Source organism: Cryptotermes secundus, unplaced genomic scaffold (genome assembly GCF_002891405.2).
Source record: "Cryptotermes secundus unplaced genomic scaffold, Csec_1.0 scaffold49, whole genome shotgun sequence".
NCBI classification, from domain to species: Eukaryota; Metazoa; Arthropoda; class Insecta; order Blattodea; family Kalotermitidae; genus Cryptotermes; species Cryptotermes secundus.
The window spans coordinates 1,385,948-1,403,610 of NW_019744106.1; the positions used below are offsets into that span (position 1 = coordinate 1,385,948).

The 17,663-nt window shown below is 37.5% G+C and overlaps 1 protein-coding gene across 4 annotated transcripts in view; it reads left to right on the forward strand.

Moving 5' to 3' along the window:
* The window catches only part of LOC111874340 (vacuolar protein sorting-associated protein 53 homolog), a 29,490-nt gene that overhangs the window by 2,812 nt on the left and 9,015 nt on the right, over nt 1-17,663 (forward strand). For 3 of the 4 annotated variants that reach the window (XM_023869760.1, XM_023869761.1, XM_023869762.2), the window contains exons 3-10: nt 3,406-3,620; nt 3,727-3,847; nt 6,284-6,429; nt 6,837-7,052; nt 10,124-10,298; nt 13,214-13,410; nt 15,412-15,660; nt 17,168-17,323. In XM_023869760.1, coding sequence (XP_023725528.1) covers nt 3,406-3,620; nt 3,727-3,847; nt 6,284-6,429; nt 6,837-7,052; nt 10,124-10,298; nt 13,214-13,410; nt 15,412-15,660; nt 17,168-17,323 — 1,475 coding nt within the window. Of the gene's footprint in view, nt 1-1,276; nt 1,394-3,405; nt 3,621-3,726; nt 3,848-6,283; nt 6,430-6,836; nt 7,053-10,123; nt 10,299-13,213; nt 13,411-15,411; nt 15,661-17,167; nt 17,324-17,663 lie in introns of those variants that run through there. The other variant, XM_023869763.2, reaches the window with a different exon arrangement.

Genomic DNA, 17,663 nt, shown 5'->3' on the forward strand with positions numbered 1-17,663 from the left:
TGTAACTCTTGTTATAGTTTGTTATTACAGTATAGTGATCAATCATGCAATTTATATTGCTGTGATTTAGGGGTGTAACTATAGATGGGTTATGGATTGGTGAATGGATTTATTGACCATTTACACCACTTGGAACTACAAGTAATTACGGTGCTGTCACTAATCTCCATGCTTTACAAATCACCACAGCCCCTGCCAGTTTTTTGCAGCCTGCTGTGAGTATGTATTTGTATGTAGTAAAGTCGTATTAATTTTATGCAGTATTATTTAAAATTCTGTCACATATTTGGGGGTGTGTGGCTGTAGACAGGGTATGGATTGGATATCGGATTTATTGACCACTTGTATGCAACACTTGGAATTACACTTCACAGATTACTTACACAGACTAGTGTCCTCAGTCTATTGCAGTCTTCGTCCTGGCAACGGCTTCTACCAGTGGAGATTCTTTGGTGTCATGTGCTCAGATCCACTTGTCACAGCTGCTCTGCAGAACTCTTGTCAGCTGTCAACCTAACTGTAGCACCACCTCTCTCAGCATCCCTTGCAGAACCCAACTGAAGTGCCAACCCTCAGCTCTCTTCTTTATAACACTTCGGTGTGGACTGCATAGACAGCACACCATTTTTCCCGTTGCTGTGGGAATATGTTTACCAAACCTTTGCCCAGAAACATGTCTGATGTAGCCACCCATTTCTTGAACATTGCATAGCGGTGGCTGTACATTCTATACGGTTACTGATTATATGATGTTAACTGTTCTTAAAATACAAGTATGTTATGTATTACATTTGTTTGAGATTAATGTTTTATTTTGTTGTCATATATATATATATTTCTGTGGATAATAATATTGAAAATAGCTGATTTTGTTTTAATTTCATCTTACATCATTTATGTATCATCTAATATAACAAATATAATCTAAACATCTTTTAAAAATAATAATTATCATTGTATAATGATAAACTATAACAACACTTTTAAGCAACTACGGAGTCTTCACAAAAGGACTGGCCATTTTTGATTTTAGAGAACTTTTAATCAAACTCTTATAGAAATAAACCACGGTTACTTAACATGAAGGTTAGATGTTGTAGTGCATGCCCTCAATACATCCACTACTGTTCTTGATGTTTTATCAAAACCTGCTCAGTATGTCACCCTCCACCTCAGCAGTACAGCTTTTATCGACAATGAAATTTTGCATTGTCTGCCTCAATGCAAATATTTTTGGTGACTGCATATTTCACTTTTCAGATCTGCAGAATTTTAAGGATGATTGCAATGTTAATTGATTCATTAAGAAAGCCCCACAACAAATGATCACAGTGATTAATATTTGGAGTGTATGGTGGTGAATACGAGTACCACCCTCTTCCTAATTGACCAGGTTAGCTGTTGACAATTTATAAGTCACAAAAATAAGTATTTGAAATGTCTAGAACAGCATTAGCAGTATGTGACATTGCTTCATCATGTGAAAAAAATCATTGAGGCAACAATTGATTCCTGTTGTCAGTAATTTCTTTGCACTGCATGACACATCCAGAATTTAAGAAACGTTTTCACTGTAAACAGCCTTTGTTCTGTAATGTAGGATACCATCTTCACAGCTAATCCTGTCAAACTAAACTAGAATTTGGCAGCCTGGATTTGATCCCAGGTGAAGTCACGTGCAATTTATGGTGGACAAAGTGGCACTGGGGTAGTTTTCCTCCAAGCACTTCGGTTTCCCCTGCCAATTCTCATTCCACGAAATGCTCCAGATTCGTCTATCATCCAGGGCTGGTACAGTGTGTTCAGCCATCGAAGAAACTAGGGGAGCAGCATGGGTCGGATACAGCATTTCTCACAGATTGCTGCTGTAACTGCCGATAGCAGAATGAAGCAGATGGATCGTTTCTCCACAACTACTGTGCCCCTCCCTGCTAGCAAGAGTGCAGTCTCGTCACATAAATTTCTGTACATGCACACATTTATAGGAATACTGTAAAAAGATAACAGACTTACCATGCTTTATAACAGGTGTTGGAAGTGACTCCCTTCTGCTTGCAAACATGCTTCGCATCGCATAAATAAATTATACTACACTTTCTGAAGTTGATCCATGGCAGTTGAACTAATCATGCTTGCAAAATCCTCACGCTATACAGCAAGTGCCATCACATAGTGAAAAGCGTTTATCAGCGCTGATAACTCATTCCGCTATCGGCAGTTACAGTAGCAATCTAAGAAATGTTGTATTCGACTCACGCTGCTCCTCTGGTTTCCTCGATGATTGAATGCTCTGTACAATAGACCAGTTAGTGGCCAATGTACCAAGTGGACTCAGTCCCACCCCACCCCAGGAAAGAAAAATCCCAACATTGCCTTGTGCAACGATAACAACATCAGAACAATTGAGATTACAGAGAAGCAGAAAATTAAAGAATTAAACAGTCTCTTCATGAGTATTTTGTAGATATATACGTGTGTTTGTGTATGCTTGTGTGTGCGCTTGCATGTGTAACATTTCAATTTTAATTTAATTATATACTTGACTTTCCTTCTAATTACTTAAAATGCAGCAGTAATTAGTAGATTGTGCATTTTTTTTTACTAACGCATCCGTCAATAATACAACTTTAAAAGGACATAAGGAATATGTTGTTCACTAAAAATGCATTTAAAACTATGACAGTTCAAATGAATAAAATGCCTGTAGGCCTTTACATAATACATAAATTTACACATTAAAAGTTAATGTTCACACTCCTCAAATTGTCTTGGTTTTACATATATTTTTACTAATCCATATTCACAACAAGTTTCAGCCTCATTGGGCTTCTCTCATGCACGAGAAACAAATACAGTGCAGTGGTCTCACTGAAGGATAGAATTCACCTGATGATGGCCCAATGAGGCTGAAACTTGTTGTGAATATAAATTAGTAAAAATATATGTAAAACCAAGACAATTTGAGGAGTGTGAACATTCACTTTTAATGTGTAAATTTATGTACTACGTAAAGACCTACGGGCATTTTATTGATTTGAACTGTCATGGTATTAAAATACATTTTTAGTGAACAACATATTCCTAATGTCTTTTTAAAGTTTAATTATTGACGGATATGATAGTTAAAAAAAAAATAGGCTGATGCCTCAATGCAATGGGATGCTAAAATATAATAGTAGGTTGTGGGATTAGTATGTGGCCTCATAGTTACCCAACAGAGTTGGAGCATATAGCCCCGAAGGAAGAATAAAATCATATTGTACATAAAAAAATTATTTATGTACGAGTACAACATTGGTTGTTGTATGAAGGTATGAGTATAACAAGTCTGTCAAACCACCACAACATGAATCAGAAATATAATGTTCTGGGATTTACATTGCATTTTCCTAATTCCTTTTGTAGGATGGCCGTACAGCTTTGGAAGAAGCCCAGCGAGTTATTCGTCAGTTATTTGTGCACATTGCAGACATCAAGGCAAAAGCAGAACAATCAGAGGAGATGGTGAAGGAAATCACACGTGACATCAAGCAGTTAGATTGTGCCAAGCGCAATCTTACAGCTGCAATTACCACACTGAATCATCTGCACATGCTTGTAGGTGGTGTGGATGACTTACGGTAAGTTTTTATAATTTGAATGATAGGCAATAGCTTGGAGTTGTTCTGAAACAAAAGCAATCTCTGCTGATCTGAATCTTCGGTTGCTCTTTTTTATTTTCATTAGAATACTAACCAAGAGACGCCAGTATGGTGAGATTGTGATGCCCCTTCAAGCAGTAATGGAAGTAATGAAGCACTTTCACAACTATATGGACATTCCGCAGATCAAACAGCTTGCAGATCAGGTACACTTTTTATATAAATGAAAGCAGAATTGGTTACTGACATTCATACAGCTGAATTATTCAATATGACTATCAGATGATAGTCACAACACTTTGTATGTGTTAAATTGCAATTTTTTTTTTTTCCCAGCATAGTTTATTTTGCATGAATAATGTTATGTGCTGAAAGATCAGTAACAATTTCTGCATGTTTACTATTCCATACAAAATCAATAAATTTTTGCCAAAAGTTTGTGGTGTTTTTTTTTTCTTTGTATGTGTTGGATTTCAGAAATTACTTTAATGAACTGTGAACTGCCTCCAAAAGTTTAGTTTGGTGTTACTGCATCATCAACTGTACAGTTCTGAACTGGTCCCAGGTGCATACTACCTCTTTGGGCCATTTAATAAACATTTTGCGACTTACAAATTCAAACCAGATTTTGAGGTCTTGAAAGCAACAAAAGCAAGACTTCAGGTTAATGAAACACTTCTTCCCAGATGGCATCAATAAAGTTGTATACTGGTGGGATAAATGCTTCATTGTGCAGTGCAGTTATGTGGAAAAGAGACTTTAATGTGGATTACAATCCTGATTGTGTAATATACTGTTTTTGTGCATGATCTGACAAATAAATATAATGTAACATGTTTGGAATAGACAGTTCCATGGTAACACAACAACAGCCGTTGGGTAGAGAACGCCGAATCTCCACGGAGATGAACAACCAAAGACTCATTGCGTAACAGCAGACTGTCGATAGAATAGCAATGGAACCATAAGGAATGATGTCTGGTATCCAATCCACAAAACACCTACATAAGCTTAGAGCTACAGACAGCAAGAAGACAGTCTTCAAAAAGCCAAACCACGGCCAAAGATATTTGAAACATCACATTGGAGTACTGGGCCAGAAGTCAAGTGATACGGCAAGCAATAATAATTATATGGTGTGTAAGTGTGAGTGTCCAATAGAGATTCACTAAATCTGAGACCCACGTGAAGTTGTTTGTCATGTGACATACCCAGCATGTGACAATATGAAAGTAAGTTTCTGATCCACCTTGTATTTCAATGAAACTTTTTGTAACTATAGGTCTTTTTAACACAAGTAAAATTATTTAGTATTTTGTCTTATAGCACAGTGATTTTGAAGACAGTGTTCTGACATTTGTGTGGTGCTGGGTGTTTTCACATCAGTGACAGAAGCATTAAATGATACAAAACATTGTATCTCTAATAGATCTCTAATAGTAATGGAGATAGCTGGATGAAACTGAAATCATATGGAATTCACATAAGACGCTGTCAGATGGCATATACAAATTTGTTATATAATAACTCAGAGTGTAAGTATGCTTGATCAAAATTTGTTCCCCCCCCCTTGGCACTTCAACCTCAATTTGGGCCTTGGCCTACCTCCATGAAACTCTCTTTTTCACTTCGGTTTACTAGATCTTAGATATTTGGTAGGACTCCTTGGGCGGGTGATCAGCTTGTTGCAAGGCTTCTACCTGTACACAAACACTGTTGCTATGCAACAGCTCAGCAAACAAACCTCAACAATAGATAGACTGTTTTCTATGTGATATGTGCTGCGGCTATATAACGAGAGCTGTTAGATGTAAGTTCAGAGTTCACTTGATGAAAAGCCAAGCATATTCATAAGAGACAAACCCATTTTCTATCAGAGAGGTTGTTACATAAGGACTATTACCTCAAGAGTTCAATTGGAAAGAAACATCCCTGGTTGTGGGCCTCAAGGGGCCAGATGCCAAGACGAACTGGTTGGCGGTAAACCACCAGTTGTAAAGTAACTTTGACTTTGACTTTGAAGTTCAGAGTGATAGTGACAGTTCAGTGACAGTGAGAGTGAACTGGAACTATGAGTGGAGAGTTCAGGTTCAAGTTCAAGACAATTAGTTCAGTTGGGGGCAGTTACGAGAGAGAAATAGTAGCAGCGGAAGCACATGAGTGGAATTGGAACTAGTGAAGACTAGTGGAAATAGACCGAGAAGATTAGTTTGGAGAGCCCATGAGGTTTCAGCAGTTGAGAGTACAAGGGCGAGAATGGATCATGAATTGTGAAGATTAGTTGAGTACAGATTATGACAGAGGAGTACAGACTGATTGAAGACAAGAAATCTTCATAGTGATTTGCTGTGATGGTGTCTGTGTTGAGATCCATTGCTAAGAGACAACTAGTGAAGACAGAGAATCCTAGTGTGTGTGCAATGGTGAACAGTAAATTGTGTAATTAATTAAATTAAATTAAATTAATTAAAAGAGGTTGTAACTGAAGTGCCAATAAATCCAGCAATCCAAACTAGAGCCCTTCATTTCGTCGTATGTACCACCCTACATGCGACAATATAAAGAACTGAAGTTAGACCTAGCTACTGATTTGATTGTAACATACAGAAATTTTGGTAAGTTTTCTCTTTTACTTGTTTCAGGTTCATCAGATTCATTTTGAACTTGCTCAGCAGATAACTTCAGATTTCCATGAAGCTTTTTCTGCGTCAAATGCCAGGCACTTTACTCCCAATAGGCAGTTGGCAGAAGCATGTCTTGTCGTGTCTGTGCTTGATCCTAAAGTGAAGTGAGTTGGTCTGTATGAATGAATGCTTTATTAGGCTACTGAATTCTGAATTTTCATAGTGGATTTTTTCCTTCCAAATATTTTGACTTTTTCTTAGTTGTAAATATTTTTTCCTAGATCTCCTAATTGGTTTCATGTTATGAGGCTTACAGACCAGAAGTCTGTGCATATCTTGGGCTGTCCAGTTGCATGATACATGCCTTACCATATAACCTCCCTGATTTAAAATGCTTGGTTATGTGTATTGTTATATAATTTACTCCATCCCTCTTTCCTTCATCAAACTATTCTCATTGTCATGTATTCTCACACACAAATATCTTCTGGTTTCAGTAGTAGGTGCTGTGGAGGGAACTTATAATTCTCCCTTATTGCCTGATGTAATTGTGTATGATATATTCTTTTAGGCGTGATTTGTTAAAGTGGTTCATTGGACTCCAGCTAGCAGAATACTGTCACCTGTTCCAAGAAACAGAGGACACAGCTTGGCTGGATAAAATTAACCGACGATATGTATGGTTCAAGAAACATTTGTTAGAGTTTGAGGATAAATTTGGACCTATGTTCCCACCAGACTGGGAACTTTCAGAGAGGATCACTGTGGAATTTTGCAACATTACAAGGTATGATTCATGTATTTTTAGACATGGAATGAAAGGACTGTAATGTTCAAAGTGTATGGTCCACATCTCTGGTTTAATTTTCCTTTATATGCTCTTTACCCAGTATTGTTAGGATGACTGGTCCAAGAAGGTTGGGATAGGAAGAACATGTAGTATGCTGGGGAGAAGAAGATAACTGGCTCCTTGAAGGTTGAAGTTCAAAGTCCCAAGACAAGAAACATATACAAACTTTCATTAAGAAGTCCTATAAAAGAAACAGATCACTTAAGAGATGTAGGCACAAATCAAGTTTTAATGCTGAAATGGAATACTGTGAAGTACATTTTGTAGATATGAACTGGATTGAACTGACTCAAGATAGGGTCCAGTGGGGGCTTTTGTGATCGTGGAAATGGACCTTCAGGTTCTATCTAGCACATCCACAAAGTAAGTTTCCCACTCATCCCACAGCTAGCAAACCTTATATTGCGTGAAGCGACTGCACGTACGTGATAGAGCAATGACGCAGCATGGCGCATGCACAGACGGAATTTCCCGCGTTCCCACAGTAGCATTGTTGCAGCTGTTGAAAATGGAGGCTCTTATTCCAATTCCTGCCAACTGTGAAGTGCGGTCAGTGATAAAGTTTTTGAATGCACAGAGCATAGCGCTGATCGAAATTCATCGTCAGCTGTGCCGGGTGTATGGGCCTAACGTCATGAGCAAGCAGATGGTACGTTGCTGGTGCAGACAATTTTCAGCAGGTCGACAAAGTGTGCATGATGAGAAGCGCAGTGGGCGGCCATCCATCATTACAGACGACCTGGTGGAACTTGTGCGGGAACGCATTATGGAGAATCGTCCCGTCACAATTGTGGAACTCAGAAGTCATGTCCCGCAGATTTCCCGCACCTTGTTGCTCGAAATTGTCATGGAGCACCTGTTGTTCAGGAAATTGTGCGCCAGGTGGGTCACAGTGGATCTCCCTGTAAGACAAAATTCAAGCAGACGTTGGCATGGAAAGTGATGTGCACGGTATTCTGGGACACGTCGACTTCCTGACCAGAGGTGAGACGGTGAATGCTGAGCGTTACTGTGAAACACTGCAGAAATTGTGACGGGCCATTCAGAACGAGCGGCGTGGGATGCTTAGTGCCGGTATTGTCTTCCTGCACGATAACGCTAGGCCGCACACGGCTCGACGGACAGCAAGTCTCCTGCAGGATTTCAGCTGGGAGGTGTTTAATCATCCACCCTACAGCCCGGACCTCGCTCCCAGTGATTTCCATCTTTTCCTACACCTCAAGAAATTCCTGTCCGGTGAGCGTCAGCGTTTTGAGAATGACAGAGAGATGGAGATGGTTGTCACACAGTGGTTCCAATCCCAGGCGGCAGACTTCTATGACACAGGTATTCAAAAGTTGGTCCCACGGTATGACAGATGTCTCAGTTTCAGTGGTGATTATGTTGAAAAATAGCTGAACATTTGCTGTATCTGTTGCAATAAACATTTCCATGAAATTATATTTTGTTTCTGTAAACGGCCCCAGGGAAACTTACTTTGTGGATGAGCCTCGTATAACTGAATTCCGTATTTAACTGAACAATTGTCAATTCTTTAAATAAGATGCTGTAGCATGTAGTTTATGTTATGTCTTATTGGATGTCTGAAAGCGACTGATGATCACTGTAGTAAATTATCACTTACTTCTGATGAAAGTAATTATTTAATAAATGAAATTTGTACATCAGGCTAATCATTCATTCATCTGTAATCTGTCAAGACGACAGGTCTACAGTCTCTTCCAAAACAGTTCCTCCACTTGATGTGATCTAGAGCTTTCTCCTTCAAATGAAAATATCCTCTTCTGTCCCCAAGGTTGTCCAGCATCTTCTTATGTCTTCTTCCTCGTCTTCTGGTCACTTCTATCCATCCCTCTATCTTTCCTTCAATAACTTCTTTTAGAAGGCAGTTACATACATGATATTTTCTGTTTATACGGAATTTAAATCCTTCCTAATGTCCAAATTATTTAATGGAATAGTGTGTTACAGCACTTTAAAGTTCTTTTGGTATACCGGTAGCATGACATAAAAATGCATGTTGCCAATTTACCTTGTTTGTATAAAAACAGAAACATAGAATGTGTCATAATGGAAATATTCCAGACATTTCCTCATGCTGTCAGGTGGGTACTCCTCTTTAACACAGTTTTTAGATTTTGCAGATTTTCATATTAAAGCATTATTCTTTGTGGTATTAACTGCTTGGGATTTGAGAACATTTTATAATTCCAGTTTTCATGATGTTTACATTTATGCTATCTTTTGTCAAATAGTTGTTCTTTTAAATTGCTGTACCAACACCTGTAATCATTATTTCATCAAGATCTGTATGATTGGCCATGATAAAGTTTGTGTCAAGTGCCACTGTTGAGATTCCCCACTGTTACTGAACCTGCATCTTCTTACCGAGTTCACAGGAGCCAAGCCATTCTTCTATACCAGCATTTCCAAATGGCTCCTTTCCAACAGGTTTTCCACTTAAAAATTTGTATATGTTTCTCCTATTTCCCATATCTAGGCCATCCAGTTATCCATGATTTAATGACTTGGGAAAATTAAATTCAGACTGAAATTTGGAGAAAAAAAATGGTGTGGTAACCTTTGTATGTATAGTGTCCTTGAAGCCTGGAGCTGAAAGTTAACTTGTAGGATTTGAGGTTCTTGCAGCGGTGGTTATGAAGAGTACTTTCTTCTGGGATATAGTGTTGTGTAGTCCATTGAAAGTCAGGTCAGTCACTTGGCTTGCCACCTGTTTTCATGCTGGTATCTTGCTCAACTTATTTCACCCTGAAGATGGAGGCAGGATGTTCGTCTGAAACGTCGGTTGACACTGGGTTATATCCCAGAAGATAGTACTCTTCAAGAATTAACTTGTAAGGCAGTGTGACATTTGCTTTAACTGATTTTGACTATGCCAAATTTGAGTCACAATTCATGACCATGTGCTATTATGCCCCATCATATAATAATACAAGTTTGCAAGTTTAATATGAAGTGTGTCTGACCAAATTTTCTTCCATGAGCAGGTCTGAATTGTCAAAGCTTATGTCAAAACGCAAATCAGAATTGGATGTGAAGCTATTGCTTTATGCAATTCGACATACTAGCGACTTTGAGAAACTTTTGGTTACCCGTTTTACTGGTGTAACATTAGAGGACCCTTCAGACAACATTACATCTTCAGAAAGGAAAAAGTCTCAGGTAATCCTGTATTTGAATTGTGAGACTTACGGATTCTTGAATTTATGGTACTGAATGAATGAATGTACTTTTGGTGAAGTAGTTGGACCTGTTGTCTTTTGGAAAAATTTATGACTCCTTTCTTGTACCTGTTTATTAAATTCTCTCAACAGCTTCTTTTACCTTACCTTACACATGTACTATTTGCATCTAGTAAAATCATTTTAATTTTATGCAGTATTATTTAAAATTCTGTCACATATTTGGGGTTGTGTGACTGTAGACAGGGTATGGATTGGATATTGGATTTATTGACCACTTGTATACAATACTCTGAACTACACTTCACAGACCACTTACATAGACTATTGTCCTCAGTCTATTACAGTCCTCACTAAGTGTTTCCTGGCAATGGTTTCTACGCCGGGAGATTCTTCAGCTTCCCACGCTCAGGTTTTCTTGTCACAGCTGCCTGTGCAGAACTCTTTGTCAACTGACAACTCAGCTAACTGGTTCCCAGGCTGGCAGCCATTTCCCACCAACCTCCTAGTCTTCTCTTCACATGTTGACTTTTAACTGACAACTGACAACTTCAACTCCCTTACACACCATCCAGCTACTTCATGTCACTTCACTCAACTCAACTGCTGATACCTCTAACTTCAGATCTGCTAGTGTGCTCTTTATACAAGTATAACCTTAGGGAGGACCCAACAAAAAACACTGCCTCCAACAATTCTTCTACTGTTGTCATGGCTTTTGCCTCATGGTAGACTGGATGTCATTTCCACGAGAACATGTTTGCCAACCATTACTTAGAAGCAGGTGTTTGTCTGCCTATTGCATAGCAGTGGCAGTAAAAGTAAAAAAAAAAGTAAAGCTATCCCTGTACCAGGCCATGAAGGCCCATAGGGTTGTGGGACGTTGAGGGTCCCACATTTTCTAGATAGTCAGCTCAAAGATGGCAGTAAGGTTGTCAGCCTTACGCGCCGGCCGCACTTTACTCCCCAGGAAAATAATTTAATTAATTCCTGGTACTCATTTCTGTTAAAGGCTGAGTGAACCCCAGGGCCATAGTGCAGCTGGGAGGATTAGGTCAATTGAAAAAAAATCCAGTGACCTCATCGGGACTTGAACCCACGACCTTCCGGCTTGTAGCATAGACCCTCAACCAACTACGCTACCACGTGCCCCTTAGCAGTGGCAGTACTCATCCATTTTGCAGTCTCTGCCCAGCAACGGTTCCATATGCCAGAATGCTTCATAAAACTATGACTATCCGAACATTAGCATACTCGTACAACTCCGAAACATGGTCATTAATAAAAAAGCAGAAGCAAAAGACAGAAATAGCTGAAACAAAATTTCTTATTAGTTTGGCAGGATACATGTTAAAAGATCAAATTATAAATACAGTGATTAGGAACAACCTAAATGTACTCAGTTTAAACACTATAATTCTAAATAATATACTTAATTGAATTCATCATGTTGAAAGAATGGAACCTGGAAGCATTCCAAAACAGTTACCGGACTATACACCCAAATGAATATGATCCATTAGATGGAATAACCTTTGTTATAGAGGAACAGAATTTACCAAAAGATCCAAACCTTGATATTGATGATCATGATTATTTAAAATATGAATATTTAAGTTACTCTCAGATTACTAACATAAAATTTTATGTGCTTATTAACTTTGATACCAGCACTGCCTGGTGAAACAGAAATACTGGCACAGGTATGTACTTTGGCCATGCTCAAAGGCTTTAACAACCACCAAAACTTCAAACACCCAAAGAATTGAGCTCTTCATGGAACTAAAAGTGGGTTGCCAGTTATGCTCTCATGATATGTTGATCAGATTCAGCCTGGAGATCTGCCAGAAATATTGCATTCGTATGAAGCACATCCATGCAGATGTTTATAGATAGCCTTGCCAGTTTATATTTGTGTTTGTATTGACTAGGTCTTGTAACTATTGTATTCACTTTCAGTAAGTTTATAGCTTTTGTTTTTGAAAATATTATTTTGGAGTTTAATAAACTTAGATGATTAACAAAATCCAGAATAATAGTTTGATACAATACTTTGTATTAAGAGGAGCAGGTGGCAAGCATTACTTCTATTGGTTCCTTGCTTGGCTTATTCATCAACCCTAAAGACAGAGGTGATATGTTCCTCTGAAATATCAGACTTTCTCTGAACTACTCAAAGTTACAATGCAGAAGGCCATACTCTGCATAGTCTCTGCTGTGAGAACCTGAAATCCAAGAGAGTACTTTATATTATTCATCACTAGATGCTGGAGTAGATCATAGGTAAATATTTCCCTCTGCTCTTTCACGCTTTATACCTTCTTGTGACATACTGCATCTTGTGGTTAATTCCTTGCTGCTATCTCTCCATGGTGTTTGCTGGCCCCTCTTAACATATGAGTAGTACCTTCTTCTAATGTCTTTATTTTATTTATAGTGTATTTAGCAACACAGTGTTAACTTAGACTGTGTGATGCCAAATGACTCTATGACAGTGAATAATGAATTAGAAAAAGTATGAGGGAAGCATCCTTAGCCTAATTTAAGGTACTAGCTTGGCATTACCTGGAGTGACAGAAGAAGACTATGAAAACCCCTGGGATAGTTACTTCCTAGCTAAGATTTGAACTGGACACCTTCCTAATACAGATAAGAAGTGTTACTGCTCGAACCAGCTTTCTCAGTTTGTTTCTGATCTACTTAAATATATGGTGATGGGGAACAAGTTTACGTATTGGGTCCCACAGTATAGATGTCCTCATATGAATATGGTAATGGATACTTATTGAGCCAGAACTTTGTGATATTTGAGTCCTTATGTTTCCTGTAAATGTTAAGGAACTGTGTTGAGTACCAGTAACTCGCAGCTTATGTCATGTTCATCTCTTGCTTTAGGTACCGCCATCCACAAATCCATTTGAGAGTTCAGAATCTGATGGACAGTCACCCAACCCCTTTGAAGGGGATATGGAAAAGACAGATGAATGCAGTCCTTCACAGATAGCAGCAAAATCTAAACTTTCACCTTTCCATGGTATTATTGGAAAGTGCTTTGAACCATACTTGTACATATATATTGGGAGTTTAGACAGGTGGGTGAAATCATATTTTGTCATTAACAGAGCTGGAATTGTATAGAACAATGGCCCATGAATAGAAATTCTTATGACTGCTTTATGGAGAGAACATTCCCTTGACTAAAATTAATTTACCATTTTGATGTAGGTGTAATTTAAAACAGGTTTCAAACAATCGATATGTAAATCACATGCAAAAAAATGAAGAAGAAATATGACCAAACATGGAATGGAACTTGATACTAACATCCAGTGTTCTTAAATTGTAATTATTTTAAGAGTCTATATATTACCTTGACTTGTGCTAACAGCCTAGTCATTAGGATCCACAGTGTGTGCATAATCTGCATCATCTTTTTAGCTGTGTACTGTATCTGTCTTATCTTTCTGTTTGTTGTTTATCTGCATCTCCATCCACGCTTTTGTATTTCAGTGTCTTTACTGTGTGTCTTAGTTACTGCGCATCTAGCCTTCCTCTTTCCATCAATCTTAAGTCTGCTTACTCCTGATCTTTAATATTATTTATGAAAATAACTGATGAATGCCCTTAAGAGTTGCTGGTACCGTATTTTTAAAAATATTTTCTTTCTTTTGGCTTCTCAGTCAAGGAATATCATGAGTGGTTAAATGCATTGAAACTACTTGTAACTTTATAATTGTTTGATGAGAAGTATGAATGATTAACAGTTTTGTAAACTTAATGCCTGTTAACTTTCATAGAAATATGGACCATTTGATTTTTTCTATAAACCATCGATCTACTTCAATGACAATGCCTTAAAATAAGTTCATGATTCCTCTTCCTTTTAATTTTTTCTGTGATAGTGTTCCTAGTGAATACCACCCTTAATTTTCTTGTATTTTACTCACATAAATACCAGTTTTTGCTCCTTGTAATTTAATTTTTACATGTTCATCACTCCTGATACCAGGGCCAACTTCATCCACTTCCCACATTCACAGCCATTATTCATAGGATTAATCTAAGTATTATCCTCCCATCTTATTTTTTTTTTCAACTGGCCACCTTCCAAGACATTTCCCGATCAAAATTCTATATACATTTCTTATCTTTCCAACCTGAGTGACATGTCCAGAATATCACAACCTCCTGGATCTCATATTCTTCTCAGTATTAGGTGACACAGAGAGATTGTGATGTTTCCAACTATGTAGTGTCCTAAGTGGCTTACCTCCTTCAGCTCTCTTAGGTTCATGTGTATTCCTGAGGATATCAGTTTCAGATACAGTACTTGCAATTTCTGTTTTTTCTTGCAAAATAAGAAATTGTGTTTGACAGTCATTCAAAGAAACTTGATCTTTGGCATTTTGGAAAGAAACTATGTTGGCAAATTTCAAAACTGATTAGAATATAATATTATATTTCACCATCCTCTTGCATTGATGTATCACTCATTCACTCATTTCTGTCTCTAATGCAACACAAACCTTTCACAATCTCTCATTTATTTTAAGATGTCATTAATATTACATTTAATTGCAACATGTTTCGACCTTACAAGGCCATGTTCAGGCAATTATTCATCAACTGAAACTCCTGCACTGCATCAGTTCATATGTCAGTGCATCCCATACTGTTGCATATCTCCCCTCGCACTAAAATGAGTTAGAATATACACAGATAATTCTATCAGCCATAGTATTCAATCTTGCATATCAGTAGATCTCCAAACAGCTGTGTTTAATTTTGGCAACAGTGTCATTATATGCAAATGGGCACCCCTCTCTCATATTTAATGACCTTTTTCTTGTGAGTAGCTTTGTCTGAGCTGTCAGAAAACTTATTATAACTTCAAACTCGTGTGTCGGTAAACCTTTGTTCTTAACTGTGAACACAACATTATAGGCCTTTATGTGTATCTTTAAAATAACACTTCCTCTCACCCCTTAGAGGACCTCATTTTGCCAACTGCATCTAATGTCAGGAATGAAATCTCCATAGTTGACAAGACGCGACTCTGATGTATTGCTGTTAAGTTTGTTGTTCATTTGTAGAAATCTGGCAGAGCTGATAGAGAGATTTGTTGACGATGCCAAGCAGCAGTCAAATACAGCTGCCAGTCTCTCTTCTGAGGGTTCTGGTATGGTTCTTTCTTCATGTGCTGATCTGTTTATGTTTTACAAGAAGTGCATGGTACAGTGTACACAGCTTAGTACAGGAGAACCCATGCTAGGTCTTGCTACCACTTTTCAACGCTATCTACGAGAGTATGCTGTGAAGTTACTCCAGAACAACTTACCAAAGTAAGTGAGAAAGAGAAGAGTTCTATTTTCTGGGATTTTACACCATGTAGTCTGGTAGAAATATACAGATGTTTTATTGGATCATACTACTTCCATCTTCAGGTTCGAAGTTTATCAAAACATAGGTAAACTTCTACCAAAGAACATGATGTAACATCACAGGAGATAGTAGTCTTCATAATGACTGCCATGAGAAACTATTACTTCACATAAGTCATAAGAGTGCAATATAAAACAGTGTGGTCTTATTTTATGCAAGGGATACATTCCTGAATACCTGTCATAATTCAAAACTCGCATAATTTAAGAAAAGTTTCGAAACAAATGCATAATTTTGCTGAATTTTTAGGGACTCACATTATTTCAGACTTTACGCATAAAGTGAGACTTCATTAATATTTTTATATTGCACTATTTCATATTTGCATAATTCAAATTCCCATAAAATGTAACTGTACTCTATTCATTTAGCCTCATAGATCTATTTCAGGACTCTGCATACCACTGATTCCACAAATTGGAATCTTCTGAATGTTTCTGTGTTGTGGTCACTGTATTGCTTTCATATTATGACATAGCCTCTGAGAGCTCTGAACTCTCTGGCCATTAAAGAGAATGCTGAGGTGAGATAGCAAGACATTCTGTCGAATAGTTGCCACATAACCATTCATATAGGTTGTGATGTACATACCTCATTTTGTAATGTTAGTTTGAAGCTAAATTTGGCATGTTTCTGTACATTTTACGTAGATTGATTGATTGTATAAAGGTAACTGTAATTCTTGTGGTAGTTTCTACAGCAAAGAGTTGGGTTAGATCAGTCAGTAAAGTGACCAACTGCAGATTGGATAACCAGAGTTTGGTTCCTGCAAGGACAATTATTTTTCTTTATGTCACCAAGTCCAGACTAGCTCTGAGAATAAAATGCAGACTGGTAGCAGCTATATTGTTTTTTATAAAATAATTGACTAGATTATAACAGTTTATAAATTCTTATTATAATTGATAATTTAATGAATTATGCATTATGACAGTTATGAATGTTACGAAAGATGGATTCCATTATGTTGAGGGTGTTGTTAAATTGTAGCCACTGGTTCCAGCATACTAAATGTTCTTGAGAGGAATCTGATAAGTAAGTTTTAGAAGTATTTGTTCAGGTTTCTATTATAACTCCAGTACTTTCACATAGAATGGCAGGATTATCCCATAAGGAATTCATTGTCTTGTCTCATGGGCTTGCTACTTCATTTTACTACACTGTTTTGGTTGTGTTAAATGGAAAATCCTTTAATGTGACTAAACATTAAGATGTAGACTGTATGGAAGAAGAGACATTGATTGGCCAAGGAGTCAATGTCTTTGGATCAGAACAAGTAATTTGTGGTGTGATGTCCCCATTGCTTACACTTTTCCATAGGAACTTGATAAACAAAAACTGTGATGGAGATATTTTCATGGATATTGTGAGTAACATTTGATATAGTTACACAGAGCTTTTTCTTAGGATTTCAGCTCCTGGTTCAATTGGAAGCAGCATGTCAAATATCACTCGAGATTTTCGTGACCTCTCAACATCAGGATTCATGCAGAATATTCATAGCCTGTTGAAAGAAGGTGAAGTAACTCGTTACACCCATGAGGAACAAACTCGTGTTTGCAGGTAATTATTGACATAATTCACCATGCATAACTTGTAAATAGTTACTTTGGTTTTTGTTTGTGAGTGTGTTTTTATTCACTGTAGCAATTTTGTGATTACCTTCTAACTTAAATATTTCATGTACAATAAAGAGCTGCAACAATTTTTTTATAAGTTTAGTTATCAGTTCCCAGTTTTTAGGGTAAACAGTGAATAAAGTGTAAGAATTTGGTGCATATCTAAACGGGAATTAACTCTTACAATAACAGATAGATAACTAAGCAGGGAGGTATAAGAAAGTAGGCGTTTGGGTGCCCATTCAGTAAAAATTCTTGAAGTGTCACTTGAAACAAATGAATAG